The sequence below is a fragment of the Pseudopipra pipra genome, chromosome 3 (genome assembly GCF_036250125.1).
Source record: "Pseudopipra pipra isolate bDixPip1 chromosome 3, bDixPip1.hap1, whole genome shotgun sequence".
Classification (NCBI taxonomy): Eukaryota; Metazoa; Chordata; class Aves; order Passeriformes; family Pipridae; genus Pseudopipra; species Pseudopipra pipra.
This window is the reverse complement of record NC_087551.1, coordinates 80,327,858-80,354,584: the sequence shown is the minus strand read 5'-3', so window position 1 is coordinate 80,354,584 and position 26,727 is coordinate 80,327,858. Positions and strand designations below refer to the sequence as shown.

At 38.8% G+C, this 26,727-nt stretch overlaps 2 protein-coding genes across 3 annotated transcripts in view; one reads left to right on the top strand and one right to left on the bottom strand.

Moving 5' to 3' along the window:
* The window catches only part of ZNF292 (zinc finger protein 292), a 59,633-nt gene extending 32,948 nt beyond the window's left edge, over positions 1-26,685 (top strand). Inside the window, exons 1-5 of one of the 2 annotated variants that reach the window (XM_064650008.1) lie at positions 7,945-8,033; positions 8,606-8,808; positions 11,615-11,751; positions 12,963-13,104; positions 14,827-26,685. In XM_064650008.1, coding sequence (XP_064506078.1) covers positions 8,647-8,808; positions 11,615-11,751; positions 12,963-13,104; positions 14,827-21,996 — 7,611 coding nt within the window. In that variant the 5' untranslated portion in view covers positions 7,945-8,033; positions 8,606-8,646 and the 3' untranslated portion in view covers positions 21,997-26,685. Of the gene's footprint in view, positions 1-7,944; positions 8,034-8,605; positions 8,809-11,614; positions 11,752-12,962; positions 13,105-14,826 lie in introns of those variants that run through there. The other variant, XM_064650007.1, reaches the window with a different exon arrangement.
* Positions 1-26,727, bottom strand: part of CGA (glycoprotein hormones, alpha polypeptide) — a 349,628-nt gene that overhangs the window by 61,875 nt on the left and 261,026 nt on the right. The gene's annotated exons all lie outside the window — the stretch shown is intronic.

The following is a 26,727-nucleotide window of genomic DNA, read 5'->3' as shown; positions in this document are numbered from 1 at the left end:
CAGACATTTCAGGATTCCTTTTGCTTCTGAATGTTGTTACTCAGGGATGTTTCTGCCTTGTACTTGATTGATTGAATCTTATAACAGTTGTTGCTTGTATCAGTGGCAAGATTGTTGTTATTACACATCCCTATTTTTGTATCTCAGTTGACAAGCTGTTTTCTAGCTATTGTCATTCTCTGTAATAATGCATTATTTTGTGTCATCTTCTTGCTAATTGAAAGGATATTTTAATAATACCAAAATTATTGTCCTATTTTCCTTGTCTGTAATCAAGCATTCCCAATGTTCTACCACTTACCCTCTCTCAGTGGACAACTGCCTCTTAGCAGTCTTCAACCTGAACTCCAGTATAAGAGTCTTTGGAATATTTGTAAATGTCACTTACAGGACTTTGCTTTTTGTTCTTAATGTTGCCTTTACCATTTGCTATTTCAGAAGTTCCCAAGTATTTAAGCAGTCAGCTTGTTACACGGGGTTATTATCATTTGGCAGACTTGATTAACTCAGTCTTTGAGTAATAGCTAGCATAAACATTTGTCTGTTGGAGGTGAAATTATTAGTTGAGATTGGAGGTGTTTTTCCTGATCATCCTCTTAAGCTTTTGATGCCTCTGTTTGTTTCAGTTATTCCTTCATGGTTTTTTTTATTTTATTCCAGTTTTAGTCATCTCAATTATGACCTATTCAGAATCTTTGCCATAACTGGGTATTTACTGAGTCGGTGATTATCTCTTATGGAAGGCCTCTGTTGTTGACTCCTGAAGGACAGTTTGCCTCTTTGCATCTCCTGTAGGAAGTGCAGCTAGGTGTCTGTTTCATCTCAGAGATCGATACTTTTGGATTCCTTTATTTTCAGTTTTACAAACCCAGGACATAGTGTGAGATAAGTTCATGTTCTCTGATCACACAGTACAGCTTTTTCGTTCTGATTACAGATGAGGAAATGCAGGCTTCTCTGAACTGGGTTGTTCTCTTGCACTCCTAGTTTTGAGAATAGTCTGTTGCGTGGGCTCCACCTAAATATGAGCAGGAAGTACTCACTTCCTAAGATGTTAGGGAGACTGTTCTCTGAGTGCCAGGTCATTAAGTATTTGTCTTACTCCTGACTGCCTTGGGCACTGCTTGGTTTTCTGATGAATGTGTGTTTGTAAGGATTTGTGCACTAAGGAGCTCGAAAAAACCTAGAGGATGAATACCCAGTTGTTTAAAGCAGTGTTGAGAACAGCATGCCTGTCACTGTTTTCTTTGCTGATGAGTATTGCTGCGTTACTACAAGATGTTGATACAGTACTATGATGTAAAATAGTAAAATCCGTTTTGAACTGTAGTGCAGGAATTACATGCATACAGTAGATGCAGATTTGTGGTTTTGTGCACATATAAGATCTTTTCACATTAGAAGTATTCAGCTACTTGTTTTGTCACCTGCTTGGGTGACAAACATTGGCATGGCCCTGGATTTTTAGTCCATGACCACAGAAGTTGGAAAACGCCGCTTAAGTTACTAGATTCTATAATAATAAATAAAAGAGAATAAAAGAGAATCTCTTCTTGGGAACTACTTAATGCTGATACCCCACTTGAGTTGTTTCTGAAGAAAATTTATCTCTCTTCCTCTGCAAGTGAAACATGAGTATTGTCATTTGTGACTGTACTTGTTCCCACAATGCTAATCTGTATTGTGTGGAGGAATAGCCTGGAAATGAGTATTTGGATCCCTGATGAGCAGAGAAATATATTGTTTCTTGTTCTTGGCTGGTGACTCCAAAGAAAATTTATTTACAGCAACTGAATTGCCAGTAGGATCTTTGGTTATCATCTGTGGGCCTCCTCAGTGCATATCTGGAGTTGACAGCATTACTTGTGACTGCTATCTGAGAGATTTTCTGAGAAACTCCTTCTGAGTTTCCCAGATCTGTTTGGTTTTGAGTCATGGATCAATCTGCATTAATTTAAGAGCTCCCAGGCAATGTTCCACGTAAGCAGTTCAGTGCTGAAAGGACAGATCCTTCCCCCAGTTCCTCATATCTTCTTATTTCTTGCCTCTGTCTCTTGCCTATGTCTTTACCTAGCAGGACAACAATTATGTGACTAGGCTGCAACTTCCTTATTCAAATTCTGGTTCTTCAGCAGTATTACCTCTTAAAAGTGTGCTTAGGATCTGTAAACTACTTGTTTGTTCGTGTGAATTTTCGTCTTTTTCCACCCTAAACCTATCTCCTATGCCTTTAAAGAACGTTTTTCAGATTTGGAGTTTTGTTTATGTAGCATTGAGACATTTGAGAAGTATCGCCCAAAATTACAGAATCCCATTGGGTCACAGGGATAGCAAAGTACCAGTCTTCTCAAATAGTATTTCAAAGATCCATTAGGAGCAGATTGGTAACATTCTTTGCTGTGGAGCACCACTCTATCACTTACCATCAGCCTCAGATAGTGGGAACAACTAGTCTCAGTACCAAAGCAGAAACAAATCTGGAAAGACATATGAAAATAAAATATCCACACCATTAAATTCAAGAAGGCTGTATTAGCTGTGATCACTGACTAGTCAGAAAGGAAATGGTTCACCTGCTCATGCACTCATCAGCTGGTTTCGTGTTGCTGTCAGACATCTCATTGCATTTGCATGCTGACTGGACCTGCTTCTACTTCAGAATTCACCTGCACGACTGCTTTTTTTCTTGACATTGCATATGATGAACAAGAAGTACATGTATTTGGAGAGAGGAATTTTCCACGTTTCTCCACTTCATTAATTGTTTAGAGAAGGAAACCTTACTAAGGTTGTCTTACTTTTTCACATCATAGTGTGTCTTTTGTCTTACTGGATACCTCCTGAACTACCAGATAGCCTAATTTGAGACCAGGACTGATCTTATTCTAGAATTAAAGCTGATTTGAATTCACAACAACCAAAAATATAGGTTTCCTGAAGTTGTGTGGCTTTCTGTCCAGCCTTACTTCTTAGTGTGCCATTGACTGAAAGCTGAATTACGCCTCAGTGTTTGGGGTTATGTGATAGCCTATTCAGTGGTGAAACACTCTACTACTGCACTTTCATCCTCAGTTTCTGCCAGTGTGGCTTGTGCTGTTCAAAACGAACTTGTTCTTCCATCCTTGAGATTGTTGTTTTCTGGTAGTGATGGTGTAATCCTTCAAAGCTGTCATTGGTATCTCCTCAGCTGGTACTGAGGGTGAGTGGAGGAACTGTCTAGAGGAAAACGAGCTTGGATAACCTGACAAAAAGCCATGCTGCCACTGCTTTTTTGATACCTGATTCTGACTACCCTTAGAGATTTAAACCTGGATGCCAAGAGTTAAGTTTTTGAATTTTTCATAAGTGTAAATGTAGTAGGCAGGCTTCTGAAAAATGTCCCACTGAAAAAAGCATCAAGGATACTACCATCACTAATCAGAGATTATCAACATGGATAACAGGCAGAATTTAACAGCCAGCATGGAACTATTTTCAGTAATCAGAGCATCTGTCACCAGAAGTTGAATGATACCAGCAGCCTCACTTTTGAGAGAAACAAAAAACCTAGTGTTTTCATTCTGGGTATATTCAAAGAAGCCCTATTGACTTTTTACCCTTTCACCAGGCAGTATGCCATCATAAAGGCATCTGGGATTGGTGCTGCATTCAACAGAATTGTGCTGAGTTGCTGTTTGTATGAAGGATTCTGAGTCCCAGCTCCTGGTAAATATGAAAGTATGGAGTCCAGTTCAGAGTCACCCAAATGTGAATGCACATGTGGACAAACACTTGAAGATGACTAAAGAGGTTACTGACTAGTAACTGAAGTTTTTTGAGGTGGGTTGTTGTAGTGGTTTGAACCAGGTTTTCCCCCAGAGGCTAAGAAAATGGTAAAAACCCCAGGGGGTGGTAAACCCCTGGAAGTTTTGAAGTTTTGTCCAATGGGCTCTCCTGCAAAATGTAAACATACCACAAGCAAACGGAAGAGAAGGTTAGTTGTAGTTGGGTGGTAGAAGTGGTAGCCATGTTCTGACACCACGAGGAAAGGGGCTCTGAGCCCCTTGGGGCTTTGGCCCCTGGCCCCCAGCTGGGGGGACTGCAGAGACTTGGAACAGTGTTAGACTGAGCTAAGTGTCTGTAGTTAAGCGTGGAGATGTTTTCTCCACCGTGGGCAGCGGAGACAGAGCAGAAGCAGAGATGCAGCGTCCAGAGGCTATGGCTGAAAGCCAACTGATAAGAACTGAACCAGAGAAACAGCAGAAACAGCATGCAACTGAGTAAGGAAGACACCGAGTTGTCTCAGAGAGCTGAGAGAGAGCCAGCAGAGAGAGAGAGAGAACTGAGTTCTACACAGTTTTGGGGGTAAGAACTGAACCAGACCCCCCAAACTCCTTTGAGACCTCCAAGAAAGGAGGGAGATGGACTCCTATTAAGGAGAGGAGTCTTTGACATGCAGCACTAGAGAGAGAGAGGAGCTGAGAAGCTCAAAAGCATCCTGAAGGTGGACCAGGACGGAGAGGAATGCAGAGGGGGGTGACCTTGGCCTTTCCCCCCCCCCCTCGCCACTGCTGCCAAGGTGGCAGCCTGAAACAGAGCACAGGAGCTCTGGTAGAACGCTTGAGGCAAAGGCTTGCAACTGAAAGCTGCCCAAGATGTTCTGACTCAGAGGTGAACTCCCCTGAGGAAGGGACTTTCACGAAGATGCCCCTGTATTTTTTGATATGCCTGTGGTGAAGCGAGTTTTGTCCCTGCTGGCAGTCCACAGGTGAGCCCTTCGCTTGGAGTCGAAGGAGAGCCAAGAGGAGTGAAAGGAGACCCCCTTGTGTCTTGAAAGACCCTCGTTTGGAGACGACGGGCCAAGGGGCTTGGAGATCCCCTTGTGTGTATTGAAAAGAAATCCAGCTATCAGCTGCTGCATTGTGAAGAGGACAGATGACTGCTGCCATAGAGAAACTGCTCAGAGACAAGAAGGGATCTGTCCTTCTTCCCTCCTGGACTTTTATTTGGAGGGGAGAAGAGATCTGATCCATTGTAAATACTTATGTCATGGTAGAGATAGTTGTGATCGTGTGTATAACGTATTATAATATTTATTTGTACAGTCATTGTAATATATTCCCTTTCCCCCATTCTGAGTCTCATGTTTTGTCTGGAAAAAATCATCCCACATTAGGTTGAGATGGGGGAGGGGGCTTAGACTAGGGAATTAGATTTCTGGGGATCTCAAACCATGACAGTTGTCCACATGTACATTCAGTCCCTGGTTTCATCCTTCTTGGCCAGAGCAAGGTTGAGAAGACATAAAGGTCTGTGGCAGATAAATCTGTACCTACCCTGCAACTGATGAAGGGTAGCGTAGTAGGATTATGAGTGCTTTATAAGGCAGATGTTCTTTGCTTTGTGCTCTACAAGTCCTCTGGTCAGCCAAAACATGACATACGTGTGTGGACTGTCAACCATAGAGAACCAATTACTGCAGAATTGTTCTTGTGGGTTGTTCCTGCGCTCATGTTCTGCTAATCTATGGATTACTTTTTCTCTGTTTTAATCCATAGTATAGTATAAGCATTTTCTGTAATAAAAGTTCATAGTTGTCCTCGCAGACTTGGCGTGGAATCCCTTGGTTAGTAGGACCTGACATGCCAGCTATGGGATTCAAGGGAGTAACAGGGAAACTGTGTCTAAAAGGTTATATTCCAGTATCCACAGGCTAATTTGCTAGAGTGAGTGGATCATAGTACCGCCTGTCAAATGTCATCTGCTCGTCTTTTTTTCTCTCATGTTAGTTCTGTAATTTTACGTGAATTCTGCACGTGCCTTGCACAAACATATTTGCAAATTTCAATGAGCAGGGGAACATTGCACTAAAATTGCATTTAATAATTTTTCCAAGAATCATTCCCATTAAATACTTCAGGGTTTGTGCTCAATTCAGTGACTTGTGCTAGAAAAGCACTTATGCCTCAAAGCGGTTTTATGAATTTACAATTGTCAATTTGTTACTATTTTTCTACAATAACTTTTGAAATAGACATTGCAAGATAAAACATATTTATTGAATGTTAAAAAACAAAAGCCCCACAAAACTGTCAAAATCTCATCCTTAGACTGTTCCCCATCAAAGATTTACTCCTGTAACCTTGGCACTGTTTTTGTCTAAAAATGTCATCTATAGTTCAGTTACGAAATAAATATAATTAAAATTCATGTTTTGAATGAGCTTTCAAATGTTAAACTTCATGATTATAATCACTTGGATTAGAATAAAGGCTTAAGAGCTAATATGTAGCTTTAACCCTGAGGTCTTCCTATATCTTGTTGAGAAGATAACAGAAAATGTTCTGATGCTTATGCAACACAGGCTGGCTGAAGCAGTAAACACTAAAGGAAGGGGATTACTGAGTTCTAGCAGACAGAACATAGAGTCTGAAATATTAAATGCAGTAATTATAATAATAAATGAGAGTGAAACATCTTGGGTTACCGATATAGCTTAAAGTCTAAGGTCTTCCTGTATCTTGTTACAGACATAAGGTAAAATGTTCCAATGTTATTCCAGGCAGACTATCTGGGACTAAATGTTATGAGTGAACGGATTATTGGAACCTGGTAGAGGAAGAGCAAGGCTGATGAAACTATTGAATGTAGTTAATCACTGGGTCATTTGTGGGTTGACAAGAGTATGAACGTTTTTTGTAAGGCATTGGTAATGACATTAAAGGAACGTTCATCTGCTGCTTAAAAGGCAAATGTCCTCTAATAAATACAAAAGATGGCTACTGTCTGCCAATTGTCTTTTAGTGCACTCTGGTTTTCCTTTGTTCCTGTGTGAATAAAAATCTGGTTATAGCTTCATCAACATGGGGAGAGGAAGAAGGAATTAATATTTAATTTGGGTATTTTTACGCATGAGTTAGTTATCGCTGATCATTTGTCACAGGGCACAAGAATCCTGAATAAATAATTGAGAAATTGGTTGGAATGATAATTCAACTATAAATCTGAAAATGCATGAAAGATACTGATGAGGCCTAACAAGCCTGATTTCTGCAAGAGGCTATATATTCTGCCCTAAAATTTTGTGTACTAAAGTGATAAAGAACACAGTTGACCTAATTTCAATTTCAAGATGGACTTTTAGCAATATTCTGTATAAGTAGCTAGAAAAAGGAGAAATCATGAGATAAAATGACAGTCATGAATCAAAAACTAACTAGGATGGGAGGAAGCAAAGAATAAAATGAGATAATTATTTTTCCTTTAGTAAACTTCATGTTTGATATACTAAGACTCCAAATACTAGAGACACAATTTTTGACATGCTGAAAATACTTATTTCATTAAGACCAAACAGGACTTTAAAAGTCAAGAAAACATTAATTAAGTAAACGGGTAACATGATTCAAGTGAAATTAAGGGTGAGTAAATTAAGATTAATATCATGAAGGTTTCTACCAAGATGTGTCAGAAAGTGAGCAGTGGAAATGCCTCTGAAAGGTTTCGGGAAGGGGGGATGAAAATACTCAAAGGCTGGAAAAAAGCTTATTTAGAAAAGATCAACATTTTACCCTATTAGTGAAAGTGTATAATGGATCTGCTGTTTTTCACGGAAGAATGGAAACAAAAACCAGTAGAAAATTCTGAATTCTGCTGATTTTAAAAGATTTGAGAATATGTCATGAAATTGAAATATGGATAATTGAAAACCAAAATATTTTTTTATTCAGTGTATATCCACGTTGAGGAAACAGTTGCCTCAGGGAGGGTTTGATGTCAAAAGAATTAAGCAAAAGTGATTGCCTAGGTGTCTAGTTTTAATAACTGACTTTAAATATTTTGAAGGTAGTACTACACCTCATGCTTCAAAGCTGAAACAGTTTTGGTCTTGAAGATCTGGATTAGACTCAAGATGTATATTTAAGAATAGGACTGTTAACCTGTGCTCCCCTTTTTTGTAGGATTCTTATGCCTTCCCCTAGAGCACCTAGAGTTGAGTTGTTAGGATAGACTACAGAGTTTAACTCTGGTAGGAGCATATCTGAAAAATACAGGTAATACCCATGTCTTATAAGTTTTAAACTATGCACAGTCAAATGTATACAAGATAAGCCTCTTTTTGTAGGAAACTTATTTGTATTGAAAATCTTCTCAATAAGTTTGACTGCATTCTATGGATGTGTATACAAAACGTAACACCAATAAAAAGCAGTTCAGATATATCCTTTAATAGCAAGATCTTTAAAAGGCAACTGTTAGCAAAGGTGTAGCACAAATGTACAAAGGATGTGAGAGCAGTGGCTTTGTGTTGCCTTTCTGTAGAGCTATAATTAAAGGGTATCTAAATATTTTAATATTTATGTGCTTTCTAAATTTGTTTTGTGTATCTGTTTTGCCAAGAAATTAGAATTAATTAAAATCTGCAAGTAGATAAAAGGCCTGTGACAGGGAATTCTTACGATAAAGAAGTACAGTTCACACAGAAGCTTTTCCTCATCTTTGCTTCGTACCTTTTGTGACTGTTTTGATTTGTATAAATTTCAGGGGTCAACCGTAAATGAGTAAATGTCGTCTGTTAACTCTGCAACATGCATATAATGTTTTGGCTTTTTTTTTTTTTTTTAAGTGAATGAATTTTTAGTGTCTGAAGGCCCTGTCCTGCTGGATATGCGTATTAAGCACCTAATGAAAACAAAGCAATTAACGCAAGCTACTGCCCTGGCAAAACTCTGCTCTGACCATCCAGAAATCAGTGCAAAAGGCAATTTCAAACAAACCTACCTGGTCTGTCTTTGTTCAGGATCACCAAATGAAAAGCTAATGGAAGAAGTAAGTAAAAAACTGAAGGATTTTTTTTTTTTTTAGGCTCATTTCTTTAATGATAATAAAATCACTAATCATAGGATCGTTTTCTGTAGAAGAGGTTTTTCTCTTAAAATATGATCTAAAGATATTTTTGGTATTTTGTTTTTTCATTTAAGTCAATTCTAAGCTGAGTAGTCATGACTCAAAACACTTGTGGGAGTGTTAATATTAAGTTGCTAGTAGGCATTTTCTGCTTGTAGGCATTTCTCTGCCACAACTTTTTTAATTTTACTTGAAGTATTTTAAAACTCTGCCTCAGATTGCATTAGTAAGATGAAGATAATGGTTTTCTGATTCTTACTATTCTAGCTATAGCTTTTTGTGTACCTAATACATAGAATGGGGCCCTTTAGATGCTACTTGCAGTTCAGAGAATAAATGTAACCTCTTTTGACCCAAATTCCTGGGTGCGATAGAAGGTGAAATCAGATACTTTATCTGGTTTGTAATATAAAATCCTTCTAATTTAAATTCAGAAGTCAAAGAGGAGATGACAGTTTTGCTCTTTTGCATTCTTTCAGATGGCATCTTCATTTCTCATCCCATCCCAAAGTTTTAGCTGAGCTTTTTTCCTTCTTAAAGGATAATTAACTGCAATTGTCGCTTTTCTTGTCTGTCTGTATCTCTACTGTCTTTTTGTTATTGCTGTCTTTTTATGTTAATAAAAAGTATTAAGCATATTGCAGTTGATCATAAAGAGATGAAAGCTATACACTGATTTGAGCTGAAAAAGTTTCCTACCCTAGTTATAGACTAAATTCCAAGATGACAGCTTCTCACTGACCTTGTTCTTCAGCTCAGTAGGATTGGATTTGTCTTGCTCTCCCAGCTCTAACTGCTGCAAACCCTGCCCGAACAGGCTCAGGAGGGGCTGTGAAAGGGCTATGCAGTCTTATCCTTGTTTCTTGAAGACATTCAATGGAACTTGGAATTTATGAGCCTGCAAATATGCTCCCCTTCATTACTCAGCCCCACCGTGCTCCCAGAGCAGAATGGGCTCGTTCAGTGAATGAACTGTGAATCCCCAAAAGGAAGGGGGGGGGAGCCTTTTTTCTTTGGATGCCATAATGTACCGTGAAGTTCAAATTGAGTTATCACAGAGAACCTAATTCAGATATTTCCAATCTTTGGATTGCTTGGATTGCTTAGATTTGCAGCTTCAGCTTGCAGCAATGTTTCCAGTATTACTAATCATTCTGGAAAGATCACCAAGAGAAGGCAGATATGCTTTAACATGTCAAGGTGGACTTATGAACTGAGAAGGACAGTAATTTTGTAGTGTGAGAACAGCAAGAAAATTGTAAAAAAAAATAAACTGTAAAAAACTATATTAGTGGTGTGAAAATTTTTATATCTGTTAGGCAGAAAAGTAGCATTTGAGGTCATTTTCAGCTTGAATTAGTCTAGTAGTTTGCTTCAATAATGTGAAGAATTCAGGTCTGCAGTATGTGAAATGCTAGACTGACAGACTTCATGGCTGGACCTACACAGACCTTTGTTGAAAACTGGGTCCCTTAGGAAGTCTGAGAGGTTGAATTTTTTTCATGAAAAAAATTCTGTTATTGTAAGTAGTTCAATTTGCCATATTCTTCTCTAAGCTTTTAATTGATAGTCCCTGTCTGAGATGGGGCACTGAGCAAAGCAGACCTTCAGTCTAAATTGCTATAACAGTTATACTGTTCCATCTTAAGAAAGGCAGTTTTCTTTAGAGGATGACTTTGAGGTTATTAAACCTCAAATGACGTTCAGTGAAAGGTTATGAGTATATTCCCAAAGTGTCAATTTAGAGGTAAAAATGAGTAGTTGTACTGTTTGACATTGTAGTTTGATTGTTGGAGCAGTAGCTGGATGCCATGGTGCCCAATGCAGCTGTGCTGCCACCTTATCCAAAGTACTTATCCAAACCACATGGGTGTTTGAGTGGACACTTCTGGTTCTTGCTTTGGAGGGTCTTGTGATTTCTGAAGAGAGAATTCCAACAGTGCTGCTACCATGGTCAAACTATTCTTTAGCTGCTGGTGTCAAAGAATAAATACTAGCATGTCCTGCCAGATGCACTAATTGATGTAATCAGGCCAGTCTGCTGAGAATCAAATTAGACAGTAGTTGTTATAACAAGTGCGCTGGTTCAGTACTGATACAGCTGTCTAGTACTACTGGGCAAATGTGGTTTTTCCTTTGATTTGCCATGAAACTAAGAACTTGAACAAACAAATTATATTCTAGAGACTGTAGTGTTCTTCTAGAAGAGCATTCAGTTGACCTGCTTCTTAATGTACAGCTTTCCTTTTCCTTTGTATCTTTGATTTTTTTTAAAAATACTGGAACATTTGTGTTAAACTTCAGATCACCCAGCTGTAGTATTAAGCAGTAGTAACATCAGGGACAAGTAAACTGAGTTAGAATTTCAGGTAGTTTTATTTCTGTGTTAGGCTGCAATTTAAAGCTATAAATCTGTGTATCACAATTATAAGATTAATGTAATATATATTAGTAATTAACTTCAAAATTCTTAGGTTACTGGGACAGTAGATACAAATAAGTCATATGTCTGAGAAACAAGTTTATATTCACTTTAATAAAACGGTTTTTCTGGTGGCATAGTCAGTTTTGACAATCTGCCTGGGAATGTACTGATTTGTTTTTTAAGCTCATCTAAATATTCACCAAGTTCTAAATTACTGTCTTTTTGCAAAGGCTCAGATGACTGAAATTGAAAACACTTTCTTAGTCTTGTTCTTTTCTTGTTTTATCCTTTCCTCCCTTCTAGATTACAGAAGTGGATTGCAAAGATGCTCTGGAAATGATCTGTAACCTAGAATCTGATGGAGATGAAAAAAGTGCTCTAATTTTATGTGCAGCATTTCTATCTCGCCAGCTGCAGCAAGGGGAGATGTACTGTGCCTGGTGAGTTTGAATCTTGTTTTTGTCTAGTGGAACAAAAATTTGGTCTGGAAAAGTTAGAGCTGATACATAATCCATAAGTGAACTTTCTTCAGCTGATAAAATCTGTGAGCTAAACAGGGGGGAGATAAGGCTCTTGGAGAGCTTAAAAAAAAAAAAAAGGATTTTGCAAGATTAGCGTCCATTATGAGAATTTGAAGGCCAAACATATGATGAGGCAAATACCAATAGCTGGTTAATAATTTTTCTGTAGAAATAAGAAATTTAATATCTGCAGGCAACTAGTCAACATTATGTCAACATTTAATGGGTAAGTATTGTTCCCATTTGTCCTTCTGTAATAACACAATGTTTCTTTTTCTAATGCACTTTTATTAAAGGAGGAGCTCTTTACTACTATAACTACAGTAATAATTTAGATAAAGATACTTGTTGTTTAGGGCTTGCTTTCTTTAATGTGGGAGCAAATAACTGGTCTTTGTTGGCAGATATTTGAGCTGTTAGAGTCTGAATTTCCATCTGCTAACTTGCAAACCTGTACAATTCCTGAAGGATTAGCTTTGTTTGTGCATCTTTTTATGTGCAGCAGCAGGAGAAAACTGCTAATGCAGGATTTTGCTTCAAGAGATTCTGGTAAAAGTTAGGGGGTTACACCATTCCACAAGGTGCTAGGAACTCTTGGCTATTTGCACCTTAGGAGGAATGAAGTAGTGAGATAAAGTAGATGATAATTACTGTTTGGTGTTGGGGGGCTAATTTCTCACTAAATCACAGTCAGATTCAGCTCTTAAAGCAGAGCAACTTGAGGAAAAAGAATGCATCTACCACAGAGAAAAGGCAGTCTTCTATAGCAGTTATTAATTAGTAAAAGTTCAGGAGCGTACAGTTCCAGTCAAACTACTGTGTGAGACCTTTCTTTTTTTTTTTTTTTAAGACCACATCATGAGTCTGTAAATTATGTAGCATAAAGTATGGTAATACTGGTTTTATTCTGAACTGGCCTTCTGGAACTGAGTCATTGTCATAATTTTTAAATTTAGATACTAATAGCATGGGTATTTTAATAAAAGCTTTTCTTGCTAAGGTAATGTTTGAATAAATTCAGATTTTTTCCTTTTCCAAAGACAAAATGGAAACTGTTCTCAGCCTTGCATTTCTTGTGATCAGATCAGTGGTTACATTGCTGGCCCTGAAATATTGTTCTCTTGTTCTAGGGAACTGACTCTTTTCTGGAGTAAACTGCAGCAAAGGGTAGAGCCTTCTATTCAAGTGTATCTAGAGAGATGTCGTCAACTATCTGTGTTAACTAAGACTGTTTATCACATTTTCTTCCTGATTAAAGTAATTAATTCAGAGGTAAGGATACTCGTAAAAGAATATTTTTGGCACTTTTAATAGAACTGTAATCAGGAAAATTTATGAAAGCTTCTTGGATAGCCTGTCTTGCTGTACAGCGTCAACCTTGGGGCAATCCTAACTGGTTTTAGGAAAGGCTGTAGCAACTTCCTTCTACATTAAAAGTTGATTCATTTTGAATCATTAAAGCTTCCTTGTTTCTTTGGAAAAAAATGGGTGCAGGGGGCAGGGCCAGTAGACAGAAAAGCTGACTGCCAGCAACTGGGATGAAGGAGACACTGAAGGTGAGGCTATTAGCCTTTACTGTTGCCCGTGTCCTCTACATGAGGTATTTTCTGTAAGCAGGCCCTAACATTCCTCATCATTATTTTCTGTATTTCAGAAATTACAGAAAATGGAGAGGAAAAGCTTATGAGGCAAGGAAATGAAGGGTGTATAATAATATATAAGAAAAGTAAAATTACAGAAAGCTTAAAAAGAAAAAAGAAATTACAAAAAAGAAACCCTTTTTAATTGCTTATTTTAATAAATTAAATACTTGCCTTTTGTGGACTTAGATCCAATGTTGTATTAAAACTGTTCATATATCTCGGCTAACCTCACCTTCTAATTTTCTTAATTTCCTTAGTAGTTGCAATATTTAATATTGATAGTTAAACTGAGCTCTTACGAAGCTTTTTAGTTGGGAGATTTCTGTAAGTCAGGATATTAATTCTAAGAATAAAAATTCCAGTTTTCCTTTTGCAGTGTTCTGGTATTGCTAATCATGATCATCTAATCTTAAGGATTGTTTTTTTCCAAAGATCTGAAATAAATTGGAATTAGGGGGGGGAGGAAAATAACTTCCACGGAGTCTTATGATATTAAGAGCTCTGTCTGTTCCATGCCATATTCATTTTTTTCCAGTGAGTAGTGGATCATTTCACTGATGGCAGAAATTGGAGACCACTTAGGTAGTAAACTGGTGCATTCATAAATTCGCTGGACTTTATTCTCATGTATACCACAGCCTCTCTGTGCAGCCCTGGCAGCATAGAGAGTTTGTAAAGTCGATGTAAATGTAAATGATGTTGCCTGAAGGTATGAATGAGAAAAGACCACATGACCTTTGGAACATTCAAATGATAGAACATTTAACTATACTTAACTATGTTTAATGCTTTCAATTGGACTGAAGCCATGTGTTCAGTTGAGGTCAGTTGACTTTGAAATGTCATAATCTTTAAAAATAAAAATAAACCTTTTTACCTTAAGTGATTTCCAAATTATAGAACTTTCTGAAGATTGTGTTTTTCTTTAACTTGTAGCACTGTTTACCATTTGAATTCTACACAGTGTTAATGCTTCACAGAAGCTCTTCTGCAATAACTGTGACTCAGCTGACAGGCTTTGTTTAATGAAAAGGCTCAGTGTTGCTCTAATATAAAATGAACACCTCTAACATACAGTCCTAAAGTCCTCAAACTAGACAGAACATAGAATTAATTTGTCTTTTAGTTGTATGTAAACTTCCACATTTTTGTCATAGCATGAAGACATATTATGCAACCTAAGGAGTAGCATCAAAAGGCAAACCATTATGTTTCTTAAAGTGAAAAGTATTACTGTGAACTCTAGATGCATTTTTTCTGACACTTAGGATTGAATAATGACATCTTTCACTTACAAGTATAGAAAGGGTTATGATAAGCTGACTTAGTAAAATTAGTCTTGCTTTTACAGATTGATGGTGCTGGACTTGCAACCTGCATTGAACTATGTGTGAAAGCATTGCGCTTGGAATCCAGTGAAAATGCAGATGTCAAGATATCTATTTGCAAGACCATCTCCTGCTTACTTCCAGATGATTTGGAAGTTAAACGTGCTTGTCAACTGAGTGAATTTCTTCTCGAACCCACTGTGGATGCATATTATGCTGTTGAAATGCTGTATAATCAGCCTGACCAGAAGTATGATGAAGAGAATCTTCCAATACCAAATTCTTTGCGCTGTGAGCTCTTGCTTGTGCTGAAAACTCAGTGGCCTTTTGATCCAGAGTTCTGGGACTGGAAAACTCTAAAGCGTCAGTGTCTGGCACTTATGGGAGAGGAGGCATCCATCGTGTCCTCAATAGATGAACTAAATGATAGTGAAGTTTATGAGAAGGTTGAGGATTGCCAAGAAGAGACTAAAGAAACTTCTATGAATGGGCTTGCTGGCCTTGATGAAGCTACAAGCCTTCTTAAGGGTATCGGAGATGAAAAGCAGAAAAAGAGAGAAATCAAAAAGCTCAGAGAGAGGGGGTTCATATCAGCTAGATTTAGGAACTGGCAAGCTTATATGCAGTATTGTGTGTTATGTGACAAAGAATTCCTAGGTCATAGAATAGTTAGACATGCACAAAAACATTATAAAGATGGAATTTACAGTTGCCCTATTTGTGCCCAAAATTTTAATTCTAAAGAAAACTTTGTTCCCCATGTAACTTTGCATGTTAAAAAATCCAGCAAAGAGAGATTAGCTGCTATGAAACCACTGAGAAGACTGGGAAGACCTCCTAAAATTGCAACTGCCAATGAGAATCAGAAAACTAATTCTGTATCCAAACAGGAGCAGCGACCCATTAAGAAGAACAGTCTCTATTCAACAGACTTTATTGTGTTTAATGATAATGATGGCTCAGATGATGAAAATGATGACAAAGATAAACCTTATGTACCAGATATAGTGCCAGTTCAAAAGCCACTCCCTGTTAATGAGTTCACGTGCCCTGTAACATTTTGTAAAAAAGGTTTTAAATATTTTAAAAATCTAATAGCACACGCAAAGGGGCATAAAGATAACGAAGAAGCTAAACGTTTTCTTGAAATGCAAAGCAAAAAAGTGATTTGCCAGTACTGTAGACGACATTTTGTAAGTGTTACTCACCTGAACGATCATTTACAAATGCACTGTGGCAGCAAGCCTTATATCTGCATACAGATGAAATGTAAGGCTGGTTTTAACAGTTATGCTGAGCTACTGACACACAGAAGAGAGCATCAAGTCTTCAGAGCTAAGTGTATGTTTCCTAAATGTGGCAGAGTGTTTTCTGAAGCCTATTTACTCTATGATCATGAAGCACAACACTATAATACCTATACCTGCAAAGTCACAGGCTGTGGAAAGGTATACCGTTCACAGAATGAATTGGAAAAGCATGTTGAGGATCACAGCAAGCAGCCTGAAACAGAGCAGCAGCCTGAAAACCAAAATAATCAGTCCAATCTTAGTCAATCTTCTAAAGCTAATGAAAACACCAGTGGAGTTACTGTTAAACAGGAAATGACATCTCCTCCATCTGACAACCGAAGTAGTTCCACTGAAGAAGAAAATGTTGTTTGGAACCAAATCAAAGCAGAGCCAGTAGGGAATGAAAGTGTAAATGCGCCGACGAGTATACTGCAGCAAGGCGATTCCTTGCCTAGCGCTGGTTTAGAGCAGTCTCCTATAGGCTCAGTGAAAACAGAAGTGACAGTTCCAGCAGGCAGCATGAAGCTATCTGTTGTTAACCAGAAGATCCGAGATAATTTTGCAAAAAGAGGTAAATTGGGTGCTATTGCCAGTAAAGTAGATACTGCTAAACCTGGAGTGCAGCAGTTGTGCCCATCAGTTGACTCTTGTCTTCCAGTTTTCCAAGAGAGAAAGGAAGAAGACTGTCTCAGTCAGGCTCAGAATATTCAGACTGTTTCTGTGACCTCAGACACACTAAAACCAGAAACCCTTGAATCAAAAAGCTTAGAAAGACAAGTAAGCATTGTAAATCCATTCAGCACGCAGAATCAGACAGGATATCGAAATAGTCTACCCATTTCCAAACTTGAACTTGAAGACAGTATTAAAGCTGCAGCTAATCTATATAACCTGCCTTTAAAAACTTTAGAAAGTATTACATTTATTCCATCACAGCCTAACATAAATAACTCTCTAGTTCCAGCTGTGTTACCAGCAACCCCAGTTCAGAAATTTAATTGTCAGGTTGAAGGTTGTACTCGAACATACAACTCGTCACAGAGCATTGGCAAACATATGAAGGCAGCACACCCTGACGAATATGCTGCTTTTAAAATGCAGCGTAAAAATAAGAAACCACGAAAATCCAGCAATCTGCAAAATGTGCCGAACGATGGGAAGGTTGTGTATCTTACGCCATCGCAAGTGGGCAATCTCAGTGGTGCTGCTTTTACTGCACAGAACAAATCAAATTTGAATCCCACCTGTTCCAGTCAAGTGCAACATGTCTCAAGTTCTCTTTTCCCAACCCACCTAGAAAATTTGGCCAATCCTATGTTGCCTGTAGTGGAAAGTGTCATAAATCCAAGTTTGTCTACTCGTATTAAAAGTGAGCCTGAGAGTGTTTTATGTTCACAAATGGAAAATCTTTCTGGTGCAACCTTACCTTCCCAGTTGGATGATTTAGCAAAAACAGTTATGCCTCTGAATATTGATGGCAGTTCAGATCCTTTTCTTCCTTTGCCTGCAGAAAATGGTCCAATGTCTCTGTTTCCTTCGTCAGCAGAGAATCCTCCAAATTCAGTCTTCTCACAACTGGAAAATAACACAAATAGCTTTTCATTGCAACTAGAAGGAAACACGAGTTCTGTTTTCCCAAAAGAGGAAAGTGTTGATCAAATATTTCCCTCACGATTGAGTAATGAAAATAACTTCAGTGAAACTAGTTCTCAACATCCAGCTTCAGAAAAGGTGAAAAAAGATCGTGGCCAGGGCCCAAATGGGAAAGAAAGGAAGCCAAAACATAACAAGCGGGCAAAGTGGCCAGCAATAATTAGAGATGGCAAATTTATCTGTAGCAGGTGCTTCAGAGTTTTCACTAATCCTAGATCACTTGGTGGCCACTTATCTAAGAGGTCTTATTGTAAGCCTCTTGAAGGATCAGAAATTTCTCCAGAAGCCCTGCAGGCTAATGGACAATCTTTGCTTGCCAGTATGATTCTTTCTTCAAATTCATTAAACTTGCAGCAACCCCAGGAGTCTACCTTCAATCCAGAAACGTGTTTTAAAGATCCGTCATTCCTCCAGTTACTTGCAGCTGAAAATCGTTCCACAGCCTTACTGCAGACTATGTTTCCACGAGCCAGTGTGACTAATACCAGTGGGAATGAGGAAGGAAATCAAATTATAAAACAAGCCTTGGAAAGTGCAGGCATCCCGAGTACCTTTGATAACACAGAAGTACTTCCACGCGTAGTGACAACAAGTTGTGTCTCTGGTACGACTCAGATAAATGCAGCTGTTCTGCCCAACTCAGCCACGTCCCCTCTGCTGCAGACAGTCTGTAACCCCAGCACCCTGCTAACAGACCAAAACAGGACCCTCAGTGCCAAAATGCCTCATGAATGCAAGAGTTTGCCTGGTTTTGCAACAGAGGACTTAATGCTAAAGACCATTGAAAAAGGCTTGTGTCCTAGCTCATTTTCTAATACTGTTGCAACAGCACAAAACTTTGCAGGGAACAGTTCACGAGTTTCAGTTATAAGTAGTCCCAAGAATTCAGGATCAAGCAACTTGAATAAGAAGGGAACCAGTTCTTCAAAGAGGAAGAGAAAAACAACTACGCCTTTGTTTGTGCCCAGTATATCACAGAAGGTAGCAGTAAATAATGCAACAGTGTTGGGACTTCTAACCAAAAGCACTGAAGGAAACATGAAAATACAGGGAGAAGGTTTTCAGTCCAACTTGCTTGCAAATTGTGGCTCTCAAGCAGTGGTGGAAAATCTCACGCAAAAACTCAACGTTGACAATCAGTTATTCATGGCCAGTATCAAAGAGAATTTCAAAACAAATATCGAGGCTCATAGAGTGTTGCCCCCTTTAACAGTAAAAAGTGAAAATGGGGATTCCCAAATGATGACTGTAAATTCTTGTGTGCGAGCAAATTCGGAGGAACAGATTTCAGAAGACAGTGTTATGCAGAACTTTGAAAAAACCTTGGAAATCATTAAAACTGCTATGAATTCACAGATACTTGAGGTGAAAACTGAAATTCAGGATACCATCGCTGATTCAGGACAGAACTTGCAAGTAAATAGTGCACAGGCTTCCTCAGAAAATTCTGCACCCAGTGTAAAACTACCCACTCCTGCACAGTTTTCTGTGCACGCTGGGAATGTCACTGCTGCGAAGGGTAGTTCTGCTCAGTCCGAGACATCTCAAAAGGATGATACTAAAATGTTGGAAATTTTGGAGGGCTTGCAAAAACTGAAGCTCGAAGATGATTCTCCTGTTCAGATCTCTGAGACTGTTTCCCAGTGTCCTCCAGCAGACACACTAGCACCAGCAGTCCCGGTTGTATCAACTGAAAATAAGCCCCTCATTCAGATATCTCCAGAGGCAAGTAACATTCAGTTTAGTGATAGAGTTAATAAACCTTTTGTATGTCAGAATCCTGGCTGCAATTACAGTGCTATGACAAAAGATGCATTATTTAAACACTATGGCAAGATTCATCAGTACACTGCAGAAATGATACTAGAAATCAAGAAACATCAGTTGAAGTATGCCCCATTCAAATGTGTTGTAGCTACCTGTCCAAAAACATTCACAAGGAACTCTAATCTCCGAGCACACTGTCAGCTTGTACATCATTTTACAACAGAGGAGATGGTAAAATTAAAAATTAAAAGGCCTTATGGCAGAAGATCTCAAAATGAAATTGTAAACACAGCCCCACAACCTGTTGAAATAAAAACTGCGCAGACACTAGTAACAGAAAACAAAACTGTAGCTCCGTTGGTCAAAGAAGCTCAGATAAAGGAAGTTGTAGAGCCTGTAGAAGTCTTGGAAAAACTTCTACCAGAAAATAATATTTCTGAAAGACTGGAAAAACCTCCCCAAATGGTTTCTGTTCCGCTTGAGCAGCATAATGCAGCCTCTTTTGGTAGCACAGAGGCACAACCCAAAGCACGCAAGGTTAGGAAGCACAGGAAGGAAAAAGAGGAGAGAAATGGTAGGAAGACTGTAACAAAGTCTCTGGAGTTTCCCACAAGGTACAGCCCTTACAGACCATACCGGTGTGTCCATCAGGGCTGCTTTGCGGCTTTTACAATACAACAAAACCTAATCCTTCACTACCAAGCTGTGCACAAATCAGACCTTCCTGCCTTCTCTGCTGAAGTGGAGGAGGAGATTGAGCAAGGTAAAGAGGAACGAGAGGAGGTGGAAACCAAACCTGCCATCAGAGAGTTCAGGTGTGAGGTGAGTGACTGCTCCCGCATCTTTCAGGAAGTTACCAGCTTGATACAACATTATATGAAGCTTCACAACATGACCCCAGAGCAGATTGGAAACATGAAATCGGCCCCAGAGGTGGGAAGGTTTTTTTGTGACCAGTCTCAGTGTAAGTCTTCGTTTACAGCATATCTTAACTACGTTGTGCATCTTGAGACAGATCACGGTGTTAAGATAAGGCCAAACAAAGTAGAAGATGATGGCGTATTTAAATGTGACTGTGAAGGCTGTGACCGTATTTATGCTACTAGGTCTAACCTCTTGAGGCATATTTTTAACAAACATAATGACAGGCATAAAGATCATCTAATAAGACCCAGGAGACTGACACCGGGCCAGGAAAACATTTCAAGCAAAGCAAATCAGGAGAAACCGTCGAAGTCTAAACAGAGAGGACTCAAAAACAGATCAGGAAAAGAAGGTAACAGGCTGTCAGTGAAAACAAAACGAAAGAAAAACGTGAGCTTGGAAAATACCGACTCAAAAGAAATACAGGTTCAAGAAAATAAGGCTTATTCACTGAAACGTGGCAAGTATGTGTATTCAATAAAGAGTAGAAACGATGCCTTATCGGAATGTACAAGCAGGTTCATGACTCAGTATCCATGTATGATAAAGGGATGTTCCTCTGTAGTTACAAGTGAAAGTAACATAATAAGGCATTATAAATGTCACAAACTGTCCAAAGCATTTACTTCCCAACACAGAAATCTCCTTATTGTATCTAAAAAGCAGTCTGTCTCCCAGGTTAAGGAAGCCTCTTCTGAGCAAGAGGAGACTGATAAAAAAGCTGATGTGAAAGAGCCTGAACCGAGTTTGATAATGAGCAATAATGATTCAAGCACAACTACCTTACCACAAAAGGAAACTGAAAAAGGTGAGAAGGATGAAGTGGATGAACTGACAGAACTATTCATTACTAAACTAATTAATGAGGATTGCTCAACTGCTGAAAATCAAGCAAAAATCTCTTCCACTGTAAATAGTGACTTGCAGGAGACCGGCTCCTGCTCCTCAGAGAAGCAAAAATCAAACAACCTGAAAAGAGCAAATAAAGAAAAAAATGTATCTCAGAATAAGAGAAAGAGAGCTGAAAAAACTGAGGAAGCACTGCCTGTTGATGTGAGTAGCATGCATAGGGAGGAAGAGACTGCTGTTGCCATTCAAACGGCCGAGGAGCAACCTGCAGCTTTTGACTGGAGCTCGTTTAAGCCAATGGGTTTTGAAGTGTCATTCCTCAAGTTCCTTGAAGAGTCTGCTGTGAAACAAAAGAAAAACACTGAAAGAGACTTCCACAGTGGCGGAACCAAAAAAGGATCCCATTCAAACTCACGGAAGTCCAGTGAGAAGACCCCTGTAGCAAGTGATAATGTCACTTGGTCATGTTCTGAAACTGAAACCCTTGTACTGTTTGCCAACCCATCACAGCTCCCATGTGGTGATAATGTAAAGATAGTTTTAGACAAGACTCTTAAAGACTGCACTGAGCGTCTGTTGGAGCAACTTCAGGAAATGAAACCTGTTGTCAGTTTGAGAAGGCTTGAAGGACGTTGGGAGGATAATCCAGAGGTTATAGCTGCAAAAGTAATTGTTTTGGGTACTGAGGAAGGGGAATCAAAATACTGAAAACCTAATGTGTTTAACCGTGACCTGTAATAGAATTTATTTTGAATAGGAAGCCATCAAGCATGCTAGTGACTGTGGAGCTCTTTTATTTTGAAGTGATTTAATCTAGCAAAAAACATGACATGAGTCATGTAAATGTCTTATTTGTTTTTATCCCTATGGGACTTGAAGAACAGAGTAATTGCTTCAGTTCTGTAAATACTTTATCAAGACCTCAACTTTCTATCAGATTGTCCTTTCCATAAACTAAATCTTTGTGAGTTGTCTGTGATTGGTATCTTTCACCAGGTTACTTCTCATGTATAACAGTTCTCTTTATTTGTAGATACAATTTTTTTGTATATATTTATTATTGTAAATCATTTGCTGCCACCAGCAGTCTGTAAGTCTAAACTATTAAATGACACATTTATATTCGGAATTTTAATTTGTAACTAAGTGAGCAAGTTTTTAAAACTGTCCTTCAGTCATTTTAAATTAAGAACTTTTGAACTAAAGCTAGCTAAGTCTGTCATATCCAGTTTATTTTGCATAAAGCATTTATTTACAGAAGAGGAGCTGGATAAGATCACATTTCATAGGTTAAACATACTGACACACTCATTTTTGTAAATTTTGACATCCAGTATCTATGGATGTTATTCATATGTAGTTAACACATAAATATAATAGTTTTCTTATAGCTACATTTTTCATTGCTTTTAATTGGATACAAAGCATTTATGATTCCATAATAAAAATGGAAATATGAATAAAAATAGTTTGCTACATTGGAGATTTAAAACAATATTTGGTATTAAAGAATCCGTTGTGAATGTGATAGAAAATTAGTAGTGTGGAGCAGTGTATATATTTGAGGTGGTGATTTGTGAAGTAGCCCAGTATTGCCTTAAATAAAAACACATTTCATTTCTTGTTTTATACATGTGATCTTATAAAGGTTATTTTTGTTTCTGTAACTTAGATTGGTGTATAGTTTAATTTTTGTTAAAAAAACAAAACAAAACAAAAAAACTTCAGAAACCGTTTTTGTAAATAGTGGGTTTATAAAACAGATGGTTTATTTTGATAATACCAGTTTGGTATCTATCCATAAAATACACGAGTCCTTATGCCATACCATTAAAAGCTAAATAAACAAGACACTTCCTGAAAGGGAAGTGAGATTGTGATCTTACAGATAAACTCAGTGGTTGTGCTCTATTGATGGCATGGGCTCCCTTTGCGCTCTTCTGCCTCTCGCTGACTGTACCTGGCTCCACTCTCACAACCTCTCTTTTCCACACTGGAACGAGCCTCAGAAGCGGTGCTGCTTGTAGTGCCCGGGATTGGAGCAATTCCTCTGTATGCTGCTAACTGAAGTGACAGGTATCCAGTTTGTTGAGTAACCAAAAATGTGAATGCATTGGTGGGAGCTGTCAGTACCCAGAAGTCTTCAGTGTTGGTTTTCACATGTGATTATCTTGACTCAGATGGGACAAGCCAGCTGGGTTGTGTGGTACCAAAAATTTTTCTTGGATTATTCTCATTATTGGGTGTGACCTACCTTCAGTAATATAAAATAGTCTTTAACTTGGGTGAGATTGGCTTGATTTTTATTTTTTTTTCTATGAACTTGTCTTGCCATGTAAAGCTTTGTATTAAATGCTACACTTGATTGCTCTTAAGCTATTCACCTGGAATCTTTGATAGTTTTCCTGAATATCAGTCCAGAGGGCACATTCCTACAACAAAATGAAATTACTTGTTGCGAGAGTGAGGATTATGTATGAAACAGCAGGAAGGCAACAGCAGTTCAACTTGAGCATAGCCCTTGGTTTGCTTTGTGGTGCTAAATTGCCTACCTTCACAGACAGCCTGTGCTTCCATTTGAACAGAGCCCCTTGGCTCCTCTCGCTTTTGTTCCCTCCCAGGTGACTAAACTGGTAATTCTGCCAAGTTAGTAAATCAAAGGTGTTGTCTGATAAAACCAAAACAAATCCTTGCATTTTAACTCTAGGAGAGTTTGTTATAATAGTTACAAGCACACAGTGCCATGTTCTACCTACTAGAGGCCACGTGGTCCCCCTGGATGGAGCTGCTGTTGGATACCAGCCAAGGTGATTGTAGAGGGAACTTCTGCAGGGGAGAAGAGGGCAGAGATCCTCTGGAGTGGATCCACAAAGATCACCTGAAATCTCATTTTCAGCTTTACTTAGCCACTGCAGTCACTGTCAACAGACCTCGCAACTGTTAGTCTTTTAGAAGAATTTTTGTGTTGTGAATTGAATAGTTTCAGCATTGACATTCCTGATGATAAATTCCACATCATTTGCAGTTCTTGGACTGAGAATGGTATATAAGTATTTAGCTAAACAATGCTGTACTAGAATGCTATTTAAAAAAAAGAGAAAAGGAAAAAAAATTCCAATGTCATAAATATCCAGAAAGTAATTTCTGGTTTGTATCTGAATGTAGGGTCTGAATTTCTGAGGATGAAATATTTAATACTGTCTCATCCCAATCCAATTAAAGCAGGTGCTGTTCCAATATAGTCAGTGCCTTCCTTGACCCTTTTAGGTGGGTACTGACACAGGTAAGCTAGTATGGGGCTTGTTTTTTCCTTTTTTTTAAAAAAAGTGTTTTGAACTTAAAATGGGGGACCAAAGGCAGGGTCTGATTTAAGATATCACAGACTGCAGAGGGCATTCTGGTTTGGTAATGCCACCTAGAAAGGCTCCCAAGGAAATAAAAAAGGTATATATATATAAAACATACCATTTGGATGTTTTATCTTCGGTGATGTAGGAAACCTCCCACTGTAGCAGCGGCAGGATGTCTGAAGGGATGGCTTCTCTGGAGCCTGAAGCCATACCTCTGCCCTTGGGGCTGCAGAGCAGGATGGGGCTCCAAAGTGGCCAAGGCAGCTCTACCAGCAGCACCTCAGCCTGCAGGGTGCCCCAACACCCAGAGGTGCCACTGGCCCCATTGCTTACTCCCTCTCTGTCTTCTGCCTTGCCTTTTTCCTTCCTCTGTCTCTGCCTTCCAGACTTGTCACCTGTGGGGGGGTGGGGGGGGTGCAGGGGGAAGGCATTCAGGCAAAAGCTCGCTCTTTTAGCCCCTTGTTGCCATCAGGAATGTACTGACCAAAACATAAGTTGGTGCTGATGGGGAAACAACCAAATCGAGGAGTCTGGCTGGATGCAGAGAACAGACTGTTTTGTGACTGAAAGTCACAGTCAGTCTCTCTTGTGGTTAACTATGTTTATAAAGAAATCTATTGTCTGAGCCCTAATTCAGTGTAAATAAGAGTAGTGGGTTTGTCCTCACATGTTTTAGGGGGTCCTTCTGAGCAGGATGGGGGGACTGTGGGTTACACTGGGATGTCAAGCCTATGGCTGTTGGATAGCAAGTGAACAGTGCTTGTACAAGTAACACTAGAACCAGTTGTTGGATCAGGTGAGGAAAAGTAGTTGGCTAATTGTTGCAATGAGTTTCTGTGCCAAAGAGTTGGTTATGGTTCCCACCTGTGCAGGCAGGGACATGCTGCCCTGAGGTTTAGGTCCCCTGACCTGGAGAAGCTCATGCTCAGCCCTGGCTGGAGCCTTGGCATGGAGAAGGTGATACTATTAAAAGGGTGGGAAACAGGGCCAGTGGTACTGGAGAAGGAAGCAGAGGGAATAAACTATCAGCAAATAGGGAAATATTTTTCTGTGTCTTTTTTTCAAACCTCTTCTGTCCCAAGGCAAGGAGCTTACTTGGATTTTAAAGAAAATGAAAGTCTATGTAAGACATGGATCTTTTGATGTTTTGGAATATGAATGAGGTAAATATTTTTATATGAATGTGCATGGAGTGATCATGTTTTTTCTCCGTTACTGTATAGGCTCAGATCAGCTTCTTATCAACTGATTATATCCTTGTGGAACATAGCACTTGAATTAAATTTTTTAACATGTCTATTTGGGTGACTCAGAAGTTTAGGGGCCAAGCCTGTAAACTCATTTGAACCAAAAAATATAACAGCAAACGCCTTCAGGGATGTATGGATGAGTGAAACTTAAACTGGAGAACAAAAGCCTATAAAGGCAGGGAAAGGACTGTGGAAGGGAAGGAGCCAATAAAAGACCAAATGATGGCCAAGAACAAGGGTTCAGAAAGAGATGAGTTTATTTCTGTTCTCTCAGGTTCAGCAAAATCTGACAGAGCTGCCTTGTGTGACTCTCCCTTCCTTTTCATGAGTTGCTCTATCAAACACTCAAATTTTTCAGCACATGATGTGAAGGCTACTTGGCAGTTTGCTGTGAGTTGGGTTACACAGAGTTGGTCCGTAATAATAAATTCTCAGAATATTTCTCATGTAAGGTACTGGCTTTGTCAGAACTGAAGTATCCTCCAAGACTCGAAACATGTTGATTTTGGAATTTATTTATCATTTCATGGCTGTTGGAAGATAGAATTAAAAATAAAACTTTGAACATACATTCCAAAGAATTAGAGTTCTTGTTTCATGGGAAAATTTTTGGTCTAAGTGGGAATCTCTGACCAGCCACAGAGCTTTAGGGGATGCTCTAAAACCCTTCAAGCGCTGACTTTATATACTTTTTTATTAGAGAGCAGCTAATGCACAAATTTATCAGAAACCTGTGTTGTCTAAACTGTGTTTGCTTCTCTTCATTTTCTCCCAAATAAACCTTACTTTAAAAACAATGAATACTTTTTCATTAGTGTGCTGTCTTAAAATCTGTCCTC